The sequence below is a fragment of the Neofelis nebulosa genome, chromosome 5 (genome assembly GCF_028018385.1).
Source record: "Neofelis nebulosa isolate mNeoNeb1 chromosome 5, mNeoNeb1.pri, whole genome shotgun sequence".
Taxonomy (NCBI): domain Eukaryota; kingdom Metazoa; phylum Chordata; class Mammalia; order Carnivora; family Felidae; genus Neofelis; species Neofelis nebulosa.
In genome coordinates, this window is record NC_080786.1 from 13,047,284 (window position 1) to 13,063,816 (window position 16,533).

The 16,533-nt window shown below is 36.3% G+C and overlaps 1 protein-coding gene across 8 annotated transcripts in view; it reads right to left on the reverse strand.

Moving 5' to 3' along the window:
* RBMS3 (RNA binding motif single stranded interacting protein 3) overlaps positions 1 to 16,533 on the reverse strand; it is a 1,338,119-nt gene that overhangs the window by 148,669 nt on the left and 1,172,917 nt on the right. For all 8 annotated transcript variants that reach the window (XM_058729653.1, XM_058729650.1, XM_058729649.1 and 5 more), the window contains exon 10: positions 5,094 to 5,200. In XM_058729653.1, the coding sequence (XP_058585636.1) occupies positions 5,094 to 5,200 (107 nt within the window). The remainder of the gene's footprint in view (positions 1 to 5,093; positions 5,201 to 16,533) is intronic.

Consider the following 16,533-nt stretch of genomic DNA (forward strand, 5'->3'; position numbering starts at 1 on the left):
TACTTGATTTTCTCTTCAACATAACCTGCCAACTATTCCTGGGAACCTGGGTGCTGATTGTTAACAATACTATATTAGCTCCGTTAGTTCATCTCCATATCTAGACCGTGAAGACAATCTCGTAAAATGTTTCCCCAGTAAGGAAAAATATCTTCAGAGGATCACATAGAGAGAGATTATTTGTTACTGCTCATTGCTTTGAAATTGACTCTAGCAGAGAACTGTAGATCAGATGAAAGCAAGAAACACCATTTTGTTTGTTTTAGTTTTCATACTAAAAATCTTGGCGTTTTTCCATTAGACTTTTGAATACCTTGTGGGGTCACTTCTTTGTTCAATTGCTGGGTCTCTTGTTTGTGTCCATAGCCAAAATATTATTTCTTTGAAGTGCAATTCCTGAAGCAATTGTTATCGATGGCGTTTAGTGACTCAATTACTATAGGACTTGTGAAGATCTTACGAAAGCTAGATTAGAGCTTCAAAGCCAGTGAGAAATAGTTTGTTTATGGTATTTGCGTACTTAAGGATAATGTCCCAACATGACAATTTGGTGAAACAGCACCGTCTTCCATGATCTGACAGTTAATGTTCACTTGCATTTGAAAATTCTGAAGGAGACCCAGAGGCTAGTCACAACAAATGTCAACATAATTTCAAGGTTTGAATGACTCTCATCATTGTTGTAGAAGCATCCATCATCTTTGATTTCAGCTGATCAGTTGTACTTATTATTTGGGCATAGATTCCAAATAAATCTGGGGGCTTTTTGGTAATCATTGGAAAAGCATTCTTTGGAAACATAGGAAGAAGCAACAGGAATTCTTCTTCATGTTCCTGATATGTGTATTTGTTGTTGTTGTTTGTTCATTTGTTTGTTTTTTAATTTTTTTATTTGTCTAGAGTGGACACACACTGTTGTATCAGTTTCAGGTGTACAAAGTAGTGATTTGACAAGTCTATACGTTATCCTGTGCTCACCACACATACAGTTCCCATCTGTCACCATACAACCCTATTACAAAACCAGTGACTGTATTCTTTATGCTATGTCTTTTATTCCAATGACTCCTGATGTATTTTTGGACTGATATGCAGCATTCCTGATTCCAGTCCAATCATTTGGGAGAACACTAACACGATCAATTTTGGGAAACATTTTGCCTGAAGTAAAGAATATGCCTTCAGATGTAATAGGCTATCTAGCTTATGAATGTCATGAAAGTCATACTGATGATACAGTGAGACCATTTCTGAGCTAGGGGTGACATTAAAAACATTTCACCACCATTATGTTGTAAGCACCGGCCAATCAGAACATAAATGCTGGGGTAGGATCCTGGGGAACTCCTGCAGTGCCAGGTAGCACCCCATTCTTGTGAGATGGTAAGACGTCCTGAGGAGCCACCAAAGTGGAAGGGGTGGAGGGGCTGTACTGATGGACTAGTGCCAGTGGTTATTTACCAAATGAAACAAATATGTTTTACTATTTTAACAAGCAGCATGGCCCTTCTGGTATATGGAAGTTGAATATGAGCCCTGTCCCTGGCTCAAGGTTCTCTGGGATGGTGGTTCTCAAAGTGTGGCCTAAGGACACTTGAGGGTTTGGTGAGATATTTTTAGGAGATCCACAGGTTCTCCCTTTTTCAATGACGTGTCTGTATGAAGCTGGATTTTTTTTCATATGATTAAATCAAACAAACTATGGCAACAGGCTGGATGCTGATGCAGATATGCAAATCTGGTCATCTTTTAGCAACCTAGACAGTAAAGTGATTTGCAAAAAGGTAAAAGAGTGCCATTATTCTCAAAAAAACTGACTTTGAAAGATATAATATTTTTGTTAACAAGGGATGGTTTATTCTTTTTTAATGAACTAATAAACAATCATTTTTAAGAGTATGAAGGGATACTAAGACCAAAGAGTTTGTAAATAGCTATATGAAGAAATAAAATGATAAGATTTGTAGAGCACTAAGAGAGGCCTAATAGCCCCAATCCCTGATCATTCTGCTCAGGGTTTTGCTTGTCACTTGAGAGATTAATTAAGAACTTTAAAATATCCCTGTGTATTCCACTTATGCAAAAACATGTCCAGCAGCATATATTTGTATTTCAAAACCTTGCTAATTTACACTAATTTATGTGTGTAAAGTTTTCATTACTAGATTTTTTTTGATAAAGAAGTGCATTTCACCATGCTAAGAGAACTGTTATGAAAATGCCACTCAGAAGAAAACAGCTTTACACAAGACATTAAAATTTTAATTAGCTTATCAGTTGTCATGCTTTAGGTACTTGTAAGATGCTTAAACATTTTAGGAGAAATCCTTTTCACACTATCGTTTTTTTACCTGACTTTCAAGAGAGGCAGAGAAAACATGAGCCTCAATCTGTGCTACTATCCCAAATGCTGAAGCATTGGAATTGAAATTATCATCTTTCATTTTATCTAGGGCAATAATGAAAGGTTTACCATCATCTCATCTAAAAACAACAACAATAACTGCAACAAAAAACAAGCAAAAACAATCACCCCAAATGATCTCCTCATCAAGTTGGTATGCCAAGGGGCTATTAAAAAAAAAAAAAAAAAAGAATGGACTTCAAGGAAAGATTATGTCTCAACCTTAATACTGGATGAAGGAAGGGCACAGAGAAAATCTCTCCTAAGAATCTGACCCAGAGTCCTTGCTTGGGTTAGAGTTTCAATTCATGAAGTCAGAGGGGTCAAAGACCAGCAAAGAATGTAGATAGTGCTCCCAGATGACTAATGAGAGCAAATGCAACTTGTCTTCTCATAATGCCCTTGATTATAAGAGGAGAACCAATTTCAGAAGTGTTAAAATGTGGAAAAACAACAACAAAAACATGGGTCTTGGAAACAATGAAATACAGTAATTAAAATTTCCTGGTATATAAAAGTTCACTGAATATTGCTTACATAGGAATGAACTACATTACGTCAAACTTTACCAACCATGCTAATACAATTTAGCAAGTATAATGCAAGCAGAAATAGAAGCAAATATATCTATATACATCTATATCCATATCTGTATCTATATCATCTATATGTATATAAAATGATAGGGACACAAAGTTATCCAACATCCTTAGAGTATCTATACCTAAAACCACAATCGAGGTGTAAACATTAATATGCTTATCTCAAAACCAAAATATGTGATAAGCATATTTTTAGTGCATGCCCTTTCTTTTCCTAAGTTCTTTCTTCTGAATGTATCTACATACTTGGAATACATTTTTATTGGTCACAGGTAAATTTAATTAAGCTCCTTTGATTTTCACAGTTCAACATCAAAAGGTATAACTCTTAAAAAGCAGCTTTTGACAACAGAGATTAGGGATATATGTTTAAAACCTACAAGTAAATTACAAGATGTTCCAGTTGCTAACGTTGACACCACAATGCTTCTGTGGCAATAGCACACTTGGTCTTTACCAAGATCTAAACCCAAAGCTCTAGATTTGTCTACAGTAGCAAAGTGGCAGCTCGCAGTCTACATTTCTTTTATGTTGACTGGCTTGATCTTGAGAAATGTGTAAGAGGGGGGTGTCTTGCTGCATGCAACTGGCATCTATTTTGTGGATGCAATAAGACAGGACCTTACGGAGACAGGAACTGAGCTTTCAGTCATCCCAGCTTATCTGACTGACCGTCGAGGCTTCTTGGTTATGGTCTGCGATCCTGAAATCTCTCTCATCAGTGGGTGTTAGATTCAATAAAAATTTAAAAGATCAAATGAGTCGTTCTAGACTACAGATGTTTGGTATGGGATGGATGTCATAATGAATACTACCAGAAATCAGCTGTCTTCTGGGGGCGATGGAGCTAACTGCTGATCACTAACCCAACCCTGAAAACACAAGGGTCATTCCCTTTCCTCTTCCTTTTTTGAACATAACACAGACTGCCTTTCTAAAGTTGGGATATTGAAACTCTTTCCTTTTTCATTAGTTTCAGGTGTTTGATGATGATTCTCTTTTTCATGTCTTAAAATAAAGAGTTATAGATTATACAATACTTGAACACAATTTATACTTTAAGAGGGGTTTTGAGACCTGTGTGGAAAAACTCAAAACAGACGACAGTCTTAGTAAAAAAAAAATGGCTAAACGTTTTGCTGAGGAAAACCCCACTCTCTTTTCCTTCAGTCTCAGTACTGAAAGTGTAAAATGCTGCATCAAGTGGGATGCCTCCTAAATGAGAAATAGATGAAGTGGGTGCTTTGAATAGAAATACAAAATAAAGCTCTTCTGTTGAAAGTATGGCCTTGGTACAAAATAGCATTTATTCAAGTCATTCAAAAAACTCCATTCCTTTTCACAGAGAATAAAACACTTCTTAGAAACCCAGATACCTTTTCCTTGTCTTCTTACAGCAAAAATAAGCAAAAGGAATTCATTCTCAAGTGTCACTGGATGCTTACGCTTGCTTTTCTACTGTTTTGTGTTAAGAGGGTAAGTGGATCATTAACTGTTAAATGCCTTTCTTTTTGTTGTGAAAAACAAAACCCTGTGTATATCAACTTTTCTTTCAATTTAAAATTTTATTTCAATATAAAAAATGAAAATGTCATATCTTATGTTGATATATACTTATGTAAAATACGTATCAACACATTTATGAGCATATGGAAAAATATATAAAACACATATATGTGCAATGGTAGATCCCAATAAAATAAATCGAAATTTTTAGTTTTTTCCAAGTACATAAACATTCAACGCTCATTACTGATTTCACTGAAAATATTTTTTAGGTACTATACGATTATGGATCAACTCTTTGTGGATAAGTCTTTCAGCGAGTATGTATCAGGTTAAGGTTTGGTGAAAGACAGAGGACTTATTGTAGTACAGAACTGAGGTCAATTTTGAATTCCTACATTCCTCCTCAAGTAATTTTATCCTGAGCACATTAATATAGGCCTACTCATTTGCCCTCTTCGAAGCGATTTGGTTTTCTACGAGACCTGATTTCATCAGGGCCCCAAATGTCTGTCTTGCCGCCATTTTGAGGAAAGCATGGGGCTATATTACTGAGCAAAAGTCAGTCAGTACTCACTCACCTCTCCTTCCCTGGGCCAAGGTCTTCCATTCTGGGTGTATTTGCTTTGATTCTGTCGCTTCTTTTGTCCTCCATCAGCGAATTTGCACAGTAAAGGCTCACTAGGGGCTGTAAAGATAAGAAACCAATTCTACATTAGCAAATCCCCCTTAAAAACAAGTGATTACTTGAGTCACAGTAGTGCTTTGTAATGCGTATCTTTGAAGTTGTCTTGCTTCTGGAGAGATATTTGGCCCCCTTTTAGTCTCTATTATGTTGGCTGTTATTCTATCTAACTGGGCTTCGAAAGAGCACTGGCAGACCATAAAAGAAAACAAAAAATATTGTTGAAAAAATAATCAGTTGAAGCAGAAAGTGAACTTGCCTTAGAAGTAAAGAGGCGAATGTCAACTCCTTCCAGTTATGTTAATGCTAAAAACCAGACAACGGGTCCAAAATGGAGTCACTTATGTGAAGTTTCATGTCACCAGACCAAAACCTAACCTAATTAAAGTTTTGGCTCTCCCAGAAATGGAAGTTTAAACCAGTCAGTTAGGAGTCACCTGATCAGCACTGTTGAGGTAATTTACCTGATAGATCCCGGGCCATCCTCTGTAGAAAAGTGACTTTGCCATAACCAATCCATTTTTTTTGCCAATACTTTTGTTCACACTCCCTTCTGCCTACAGAAGCCTCCAATTTGCACAGCTCCTCAGAGTTCCTTTCTACCTGCCTGATGGGATGCTGCCTGATCCATGAATCCTTGAATAAAGCCAATAAGAGCTTTAAAATGTACTGTCTCATTTTGCTTTTTAACATTAGAAACTTATTCATAACCAGTATTTGTGTGAAGATAAATATTTCTCCTCAAAGTTGCCATGTTTTCACAGTAGAAACTATAGGATTCTATTTTGGAAAAAGATCCTTAGGAGTTTCCTTCTAAAATGGGAGCTATTTTGCTAATTGCAACCAAATTAGTTTTTTTCTCATTAATCCCTGCAATTTCAAAAAGGCTAGAAGTTGATTGTCCGTTGGACCTCTTTCACTCCAATTTCCCAGTGAAAACTAATCAGTGTCTCAGGGAGAACAATTACTTAAATATTAAATGAGCCCACATGATAAAATCTAGACAAAGGATATGGCCCTAACAAATGAATCCCGGACTGGGGGGAAATGTGGTGATCCTTGGTGACTTAAGTAAACTTAATGACAATTTTATAAAACACAACAGGAAGAAACTTATTCTTTGAGAATTCATGCTCTCTCCACATCCTTACTTGACTAGAAAAATTGCTGATTATTAGCACAAATATTTTTAAAACTGAATGAATAAAATAAATCCATATTGCCCTAAAAAACATGGCCAATGCATTAACATGGCTGGGAGGATTTTTGTTGTTGTTTCTTCATTTGCTTGGATAAACCATATACTAATTTGTAAGTTTACAATCTGAAAACTAAAATGGACCTTTCCTCTTCCAACCCACTGGGAAAATGTGTTCTTCTAAAATGTAATTGTTTAATGTTTGAAGGGGAGCAGAATATACCATCCAAAAAATATGCCTCTTTGGCATAAGGATTAGCTCAGGCTGATTATTTTTAAGAAACAGCAGATAGAGGAAAAGCTCTGAAAATTGACTAGAAGTTACCCTTTTTTAAGAGATGTTTACATTTATAAAGGAAATCTCCATTTGTAACAGTGTCTCCTTCTTTGTATCTGGAAGAAAAGAGTATTCTAGATTTCAAGAAACTTATCAGTGGAGAAGCGAAGCCTTAAATCCGTGTAACAACCTTACCCTTGTTTCCTGTGCTTTTCCTGGTAACCTCCCATTACTGGTCTCATTACCCCTTCCCCAACATCTTTTGTCTTTAGCTAAAGATGATATTTAAGATGGTGACTTGGACCATTTCAGAGAGTTACAAGGTTTTCCTGGATATCTCCATGCAAGAGATATACAAGTTATTAAACTTCTATTTGTTTTTCTCCTGTTAATATTAACATGTCTTTATTATGGGGGGGTCCCAGTCAAGAACCTAGAAAAGTAGAAGGAAAATTATTTTTCTTCCCCTGCATTATGCTAATTCTTTATCTCTCCTTGTATTCTTGCCTTTGACAATGTAGTGTCATCGAGTCGTCTGACTCTTGGTCTGACCCCATGTGAATTTCTCTAGACAATGAAATGTTAGCAAATGAGACACAAGCAGAGGATTGAAATGTTTTTAAGCATTGGGGTTTGCTTCTTTTGCTTTTCTGCATAGCTACGTGAATATGCCCAGCCTGGTCTGCTGCAGGATGAGGTACGACTGTAGATGAGTCATCCCTACCATCAGAGCCAAGGCCAAAGTAGATCACCCAATGACCACCACCCGGACATGTGCATAAGCTCATCTAAAATCAGCAGACATACACAGATAACATGCAGGTGACCACAGAAAAATGTATAAACCCAGGTGAGGTCAGTAAGGCCATCCCACAAATATGTAAGCGAAATAAATCTTTACTGTTTCCTGTCACTAAAATTTTGCAATTGATATGTTATAATCTTTCTTTTTTTTAAATTTTTTTTAACGTTTATTTATTTTTGAGACAGAGAGAGACAAAGCATGAACGGGGGAGGGTCAGAGAGAGGGAGACACAGAATCTGGAACAGGCTCCAGGCTCTGAGCTGTCAGCACAGAGCCCGACGCGGGGCTCGAACTCACGGACCGCGAGATCATGACCTGAGCCGAAGTCGGCCGCCCAACCGACTGAGCCACCCAGGCGCCCCTGATATGTTATAATCTTAATAGATAACTGATACCATTTTCCCCAACATCCATTCCTCCCCATTTCTACTCCACCTAGGTTGCTTGCATTTACTAATCTGGATGAAACAGAAAAAAAAAATTAAGGGATTCATGAGACTTTCAACTGTCTCCAAAATCAATAATGGAAAAAGAAATGAGTGGGTATCTACAAATAAATATTTGAAAATCATTTGGCTTTAAGTGGCAGTAGTATTTACTCAATCCTTTAGTTTATTAGCAGCAGAATTCTATTAATCAATATTGAAGAAAATGACTCAAGTAGACAGAAAGTCACAATTGGCCAGGCGAAATGAAAAACAAAATGTTTTGCCTGTCCTACAGAGAATACGTAACTCCTCCTGGCTCACAACGCAACCAGTGTCATTCCTCACCAAGCACAAGTGGTTCCCAACTGTCTGCTTTTAGGAGCCTCCAACATTGGTGACTTTGGTGAAGCTACCAAAATCACACAAAGGAAAGGGTGAGTCCTAAAACTTCTGCAGAAAGTTGCTGCCATCACATTGAAGTATTTAAATTCTTTCTCCAGATGAAGGACTAAAAGACTAAATGCAATAAAAGACCCTAAAATTCTGTGCTAAAGAAAATTTCCTGTGATACTCCAAAAGCATATGTGTATATATATTCATTCCTCACTATAGGGTATTTTTTCTTTTGTCATTTTAAAATTTCAAGGTATGTTCATCCATTCAAATGGCTGGTCATGCTGACACATGAGTTTATCACTGGCAATACTACAGATTTCTCACAAAAGACAAATAAGAAATACCTTAAATTTCCTGCTGTAAAAATTGTTGATTCTACCTTTTATGGTTCTTGGGATAATAACTTTCATGAGTCATACTTTCTACCATCTGAAGCAGGTTTCTCTTTATCTTCTAAAATGGATTCTTTTAGTGTACATAATATACTGGTTCTAATAGTCTAGAATATGATAACAACTTCTCTTGAGGTCGTTCGTGTTTCTGCTTTAACACTTAGTTTGTGTGCATTTCAGTGTTAGGGGTAGCGGTCTGCTTCCTGGCTTCCTGACTTACCAGCTATAAGACACCGGGCACTTTTTAAATTCTTTGAGGGTAATAATGTTCCCTACCTCAGACAGCTGTGAAGATTAAATAAATTAATGTGTGAAAAGGGCTTAAACTAGTATATGGTACATAAATGACTATTAAATCCACGTTCGCTACAACTCTCACTATTGCTTAGCATCTTCATCAGCCACTGTCCATGCATCAGCTATGAAACCTGGTTACTTGGCAGAGTCTGAGTGTAGAGTGTTTAATCAACTAGGCTTATTGTTCACCAGCTCTGTCCCACTTTTAACTCCTTGGTGGTTTGGCCACAGAACTTGCAACTGACCTCCAAGAACATCGAAAAGATTTGCTCATTGAGAGGATCTGCATTTCCAAATGGTTCTTGCTGACTGCAGCTTGTCTCTGGATCATCTGGCCACTAAAGCCCAGGTTCCTCTCCTGAGTCATCACCGAAGTTTGGTTCCCATTATCCCTTTAATGTAATACAAGTCATGTTCTCTTACGTGTGTTTATATGCAATTGTCTACACTGAATGCTCCCTTTTCCTTTTTCTGTTGTGGTTTTTTTTTCGTGTGTGTTCGTTTGTTTTTACTATTTTTTTGTTATTCATTTGCAGGAGATCTATTGACAGTTTAAATCCATCAAATCTGTATTTTGCTATTAGGATAAATACCATGCTGTTACACACTGTAGGCAAGAAAAAATTTGCTGTCCAGGGGTGCCAGGTGGCTCAGTCAGTTAAACATCTGACTTTTGATTTGGGCTTAGGTCATAATCTCACAGTATATGAGTTTGAGCCCCCGTGTCAGGTTCTGTGCTGACTGTGCAGAGCCTGCTTGGGATTCTCTCTCTCTCTGTGCCCCTCCCACACATGGTTTCTTTCTCTCTCAAAATAAATAAATACACTTAAAAAAAATTAAAAATTAAAAAAAGAAAAATTTGCCACCTCAAAATGTGTCTCTTTGGCATGTATACACACACATATGCATGCACATGCACATACATATTTCAAGATCTTTTTTTGTGAAACCTTGGGAGCTATGGAATTAGCAGGGCAGCATTGGCAGGAAAAGAAAAGGCTCTGAACGAATGATTAACCTTAGGATTTCTTCTACCTACTGGCATAAAGAAATTTTACAGAAGGATCCTTGAAAGAAATTTTACCAAGCAACAATATTCTAGCTTGCTGAGGATCAATTATACATAGAATTTAAGATTCTGGGTTCTAAACCTACCTTGAAGATTTTCATTATTGAAAAGAGAACTTTCAAAACAATATGTATATTTTTTATCTTAGAGAGAATGGGGGGGGGGGGGGTAGGAAGAGACTGAGCGTGTGTGAATGGAGATGAGTAGAGGGAAAGCAGAGAATCTGAAGCAGGCTCCATGACCAGCACAGAGCCTGACCTGGGGATCGACCTTACGAAACGTGAGATCATGACCTGAGCCAAAATCAAGAGTCAGAGGCATAACTGACTGAGCCACCCAGGGGCCCCAAAACAATTATTTTTAACACTGAGGAAAATTTCAAAAGCTATAGGATAAGACTTTACCTTTCAACTTAGATGTCTTTGTGAGTTGTGTTTTACAGTGTCTCAGAGGCTTCAAATCTTAGCCACCCTGGTATTTGAGGATCTTCATAAGCTGTTTCATTATGGATGTTAGTAATGACCTATTTATGTTTCTTGACATTGTGAAGTTGAAACATCTGCTATTACTTTATTGATTTGAAGGGGATTATGATGGGAAAGCAGACAGGGTCCCAAGTTTATTAAATGAATTAAAAAAGCAAAATCCCAGAAATAAATTTTCAAATGTGTCATTAAAAAAGGATGAAATAGCCCTAATATTATCCTTGAATTTAGTTTCCCAGCGAGGTGGTGGGAGTGGATTTCACTGAGAGTGTAAGAGAAAATACTGAATTAGATGAATTAAGATCATTTTCTGGGGCACCTGGGTAACACAGTCAGTTGAGGGTCTGCCTCTTGATTTTGGCTGAGGTCATGATCCCAGGGTCCTGGGATTGAGCCCTGAATTGGGTCCCTGCTGAGCATGGAGCCTACTTAAGATTCTTTCCCTCTCCCTCTGATCCCCTCCTCTCCTCCTGAGCAGACACAAGCTCCTTCTCTCTCTCTCTCAAGCTCACTCTCTCAGGAAAAAAAAAAAAAAAAAAAAAAAAGATTTATATTATCATCTAGTTCTTGGTGATTTCTAAATACCTGCAAGATAAAATCCAAACTCCTCTACTAGAAGAGAAGAATTTATACCCTTGATCTTATCTTTTGCCAGACTCCTCCCACTCCTGTGGTTTAAAGTTCCCTCACCTCTGAATGCCTTTCCCCCTGCCTGGAATTTCCTTTCCCAGTTTCCCAAATACACACCCTCCATCTGGCAAACTACTAATCAACCTTTAGAATGTAGCTCCTATGTCAAGTTCTGCAGAAAGCCTTCCATGACTCTACCTCATCTCAATTCTGAGAGAAATTACCTACTGCTTACTTGGCAGGCTTTCATAAATTGAATGTGGTTTCTGTTTGTGTTAAGTCTTTTAACAGTAATAATTAATTTCCAGGCTTGAGGTTGAAAGGGGTTATAGCAAAGGTTGGGGGGAAGTTTCTACATGCATATGTGTGTGCATGCACGCACGTGTGTATACTGTTGACAGCATTTTGCACATAGGTACACATAATACTTGAAAGTGATGCTACTCAAAGTGTGGTCCAAGTACCAGCAGAAATGGGATCAGTACTTGAGAGCTTGTTAGAAATGCAGATTCTTTGACCCTTCCCAAGACCTACTGAATCAAAATCTGCATTTGAACCAGATCCCCAGGTGATTCCTCTGCATACTTCAGTTTGGGAAGCACTGATTTGATGGGGACTGACTTTGTAAGGAAGAAGGAATGCATCTTAGATGTTAAACATGAATCCTTTGATTAATGAGATGACTTCAGTAGCACAGAAATATTATTTATTTCTATATACAATTTCCTTATTGCGCTAAATACAATTTATTTCTATATACAATTTCCTTATTGCGCTATTATACTACCAATTAATTTTGTTTAGTCTCTTTTCACAGTAGTTAAAATACAGACTAAATGAAGAAGAGGCCTTTGTGGAAGTGAGAGGCAGTTATAAGCCACAGATTGTAATGTGCTAGAAGACATTATGGTCTATCATGAAAATGGGGAGTATTTAAAATATAATTATAACAATGCATGGCGATAAAGTTGCACAGTAATTATGAAGGAGTAATTACTGCTTGTTTGCTTAGTGGAGTATTTCTAGTCATCCAAAGTTTGTATTAAACATGAAACAACCAATGCATAAACCGATAAGATAATCTTATGGGGCTTACAGGATTTGCTGTTTTAAGCAAACAAACAAAAACAACACCACATATTTTGTCTAACAAAATTAATATAAAAGTTCTGTGATTTTTATCTGAAACTTAACATACTTGATTCTTCTCTTCCCTTGTGGTTTGATAGCCTTCTTGAATGTTATGCTTGGATTCCTTCTTATTTTTTTATGTATTACAGGCTTTTGATTTGTGGCTACCGTTAGGTTCATATGTAATATCTTATGCATGTAGTAGTCTATATTAAGTAGTCTGTATCAAGCTTAAGCTTGAACCCATTCTAAAGGCACTAAGTTTTTACTTCTGACACCCACGTTTTAGGTATATGATGTCTTACTTTACAGCCTTTTATTTTGTGACTCGTTTGACTTATTTTTGTAGATATAATTCATTTTTCTGTTTTTGTGCTTTAACCTCCATACGGGTTTTATAAATGATTAATCTACTACTTTTATTATATGTTTTCATTTACCTGTGAAATTCTTTCCTTTCACAATGTTCTTATTCCTGATTATGGCCTTTTTTCCCTACCAATTTCCCTTTTAAGTTTCTTGTAAGGCTGGTTTAGTGGTGAAATGTACGTGAAACATTATCCGGAATAGATCACAAGTTAGGCCACAAAACAAGTCTGAAAAAATTGAAAAAGGCTGAAATTATATCATGCAACCTTTTTGACCACAATAGTGTGAAAGTAGAAATCAATCACAAGAAAAAGTCTGGAAGAACAAATACATGGAGGCTAAACAGCATGCTACTAAACAATGAATGGTCAACAAAGAAGAAATGAAGAAAATTTAAAAATGCATGGAGAGAAATACAAATAAACACACATACAATGGTCTAAGATCCTTGGGACTCAGCAAAAGTGGTTCTAAGAGAGAAGTTTATAGCAATACAGGTCTACCTCAAGAAGCAAGAGAAAGTTCAAATAAACATACTAATCTTACACCGGAGCTAGTAAAGGAAGTACAAATAAAACGCAAAGCCAGTAGAAGGAAGGAAACGATAAAGATGAGAGCAGCAATAAATGACACAGAGACCAAAAAACCAATAGAACAGAACAGTGAAACCAGGAGCTGGGGAAAAAAAAAGCAAATAATGAAAGCTTATCATGCCTTCATTTTTACGATTCACTAAGAATGTTTTCTAACATCATATTTTACAAGTAGATATTGATATACCTTGTAGCTTCTATATATCAATAGTAGAATTCCTGTTGCCCCTTCGAGAAATGAACATTTTCAATTTTTAGCATTCAATTTATTTCAACTCTTCAGGTATTTATATTGGATTGTGGTGATGGTTTCTTAAAATCTCTCTTGTTACCATAACTCACAGGTCTGGTGGTTTAAATATTAAATATAAAAATTCCTCACTCAGATAAATTATAAATTTTACTTCAGGAAAAATAAAAAGGAAGGGTAGGAGGAGCTGAGTAGAAAAGAAGCTAATGACAAGAGAAGCAATTTTTGGAGGTAAGCTTACAAAATCTCGGATTGAGTGGGAGAATGAGATAAAATAACCAAAAAAAAAAGAAGAATTCTATAACTAAGTTAAAGTTTAAAATTTTACTCTAGGAATTTTTTTAATTGGTGGACATGGATTTTTTTTCAATAAAAAAACTTATTTCTGTGATATTCAGATTGACTTGTACATTAAAAAGCTGTTTCATGCTAAAGAATTCAAAAATGATACCAATTGGAGAAGGTTGAACTTAGAAACATTTTTATCAAATTCATTCATTAAAAAAAAAACAAAACCAAAACCAAAAACAAAACACAACCTCAAATCTATTCAGCATCCGTATGTGTAGCAATACCTTCGACTTTGCCCTGACAAAGCAGTCACAATCTAGAGGGGAAGAAAGACAAGAAAAGGAAACTTCTAGCAGCTTGCAGTGGATACTATAATAGGAATATGGATAGGTTATTTTGAAAGCATAAAGTAGATATCACTCTCTAGCACTATAGAATGTCCTCTAGCTGAGAAATCACATCCAATACCCCACCGTTTCACATGTCACATGCATGCCCCCCTCCCCAAGGCTGATTGCCAGATCATGAATGAGCACATGAAGGACTAATACCAGGTGTTATCTAGTCTGGCTAAAAACAGGCTTTTATTAAATGTCTAGTGAATGAAAATATGAATGAATGAGATGGACACAATGATAGGATTTAGCTGAAATACTTTTAGAACCCGTGGGACCATATAGACCCTAAGTTGTAATATGGCAGCCTGACAACAATAAATATGAACTCCTGGGGCGCCTGGGTGGCGCAGTCGGTTAAGCGTCCGACTTCAGCCAGGTCACGATCTCGCGGTCCGTGAGTTCGAGCCCGGCGTCGGGCTCTGGGCTGATGGCTCGGAGCCTGGAGCCTGTTTCCGATTCTGTGTCTCCCTCTCTCTCTGCCCCTCCCCCGTTCATGCTCTGTCTCTCTCTGTCCCAAAAAATAAATAAAAAACGTTGAAAAAAAAAAAGTTTAAAAAAAAAATAAAATAAATATGAACTCCTTACAGCATTTGCCTTAACTCTCCACAACCCTTAAGCTTCCTGCTATCTTATACCTGAGCAGCAACCCTCATTTCCTTCCAGGTGGCAGACAGCATGATTAGTCTGTAATGATTTGGAATAAAGAATAATGATGTAAAAATGATAGATATAAGTGTGTTTCTAAACAGCTCTATGTTAAAACCCATGTCCTTATCTTTCATGACTAATTCCAAAATACTTGCTGCAATATCCAGGAAAGTTTCACAAAAAATGTCCTCTGATTTGCCTGCAAAAGATTTGTCACTTTCTCTTCCACACAGGCCCTATACATGATAGACTTTCTATATATGTAGGTATGTATCTCTATTTCTATACGTATTTATATACCTCTATCTATATCATCATTCTAGATGTAGAGTGAGCAATACCAAATTTAAACTACAATTTACATGGCAAACACTACTTCAAGTTTACAACACATAATTATTATATTTTGGAGTTAGAAAGCTTTAGACCTATGGCAGTGTGGGCTATTTGGTTACATTTCCTTTTGACTTCTAACATCTTGTTTACCATTTAATTATGTTTTGTGTACTATAGTAAGTTAATTGTAGTTATTTGGGTAGTTCTTTTGTTTTTAATTGGATAGTTCTTAGTTGCAATAAACTTTTATCCTGGAAGGCATATACATGTACACACATGTACGTATATACATATATATGTGTATATACATATATACGTATATGTATACATATATACATATACATATATGTGTGTGTATATACATATATGTATACATATATGTATACATATATACATATACGTATATATGTGTGTATATACATATATGTATACATATATACGTATATATACATATACGTATATATGTGTGTGTATACGTATACGTATACATACGTATACGTATACGTATATATACGTATACGTATATATATGTATACATGTGTGTGTATGTATATATACACACACATATATAATATATAGAGAGATAGAGTCTCTGTCATCTGATCTTAAAATTTATTTAATTCAAACCTTTTATTTTACCAATAAGGCAAGTGACAGTTTAATGAATTGTCAGCTAATTTGTGTAGCTGGTGACAAAGTCACACCCAGAATCGTGTCCTCTGGGTTTCTAATCAACCATTCTTCGACTGCTTACTTTCTACCTGCCTTACCATCGGAAGTAAATGGAAATGAGTTTCAGGCAGCTCTTGTGATTAACTTCATAATTTGGGGATGGAGCAAAAAGACTGAATATTCATTAGGATATTATTACAGTGGTTCTCTGCCCACAGGCTATAGTTACAACTGAACACTAGGCAACCAAGAAGATCTCCTAAGATGATTTATACTGCCATTTTAATGGCAGTTTGTTTTTAACAGAATAAACAAATCACATGGGTTATATTTACAAGTGTCAGACACATCTTTCTACTATCATTTAGGCCAAAATGAGCACAGAAATAGAAACCCAAGGAAGGAAATACATAAAAAGTTCATAAATCTTCAATAAAGTGTGATTTGCAGGTACATTCCCAATTTTATCTTTCAGTAATGGATTAATGCTTATATTTAGTTTCAAATATAATTCTCTACTATGCACAATGGCCGTACAGAAACAGGAAATGCCCCATGGTGATAATAAAAGCAGAGAATCACTGTTTGCCTAGATATAAGATAGAGAAAATCACTTTTTGATAGGCTATATTATGGCCTAAGTAATTATTTCAAGCTCACCTCTCTGTTTT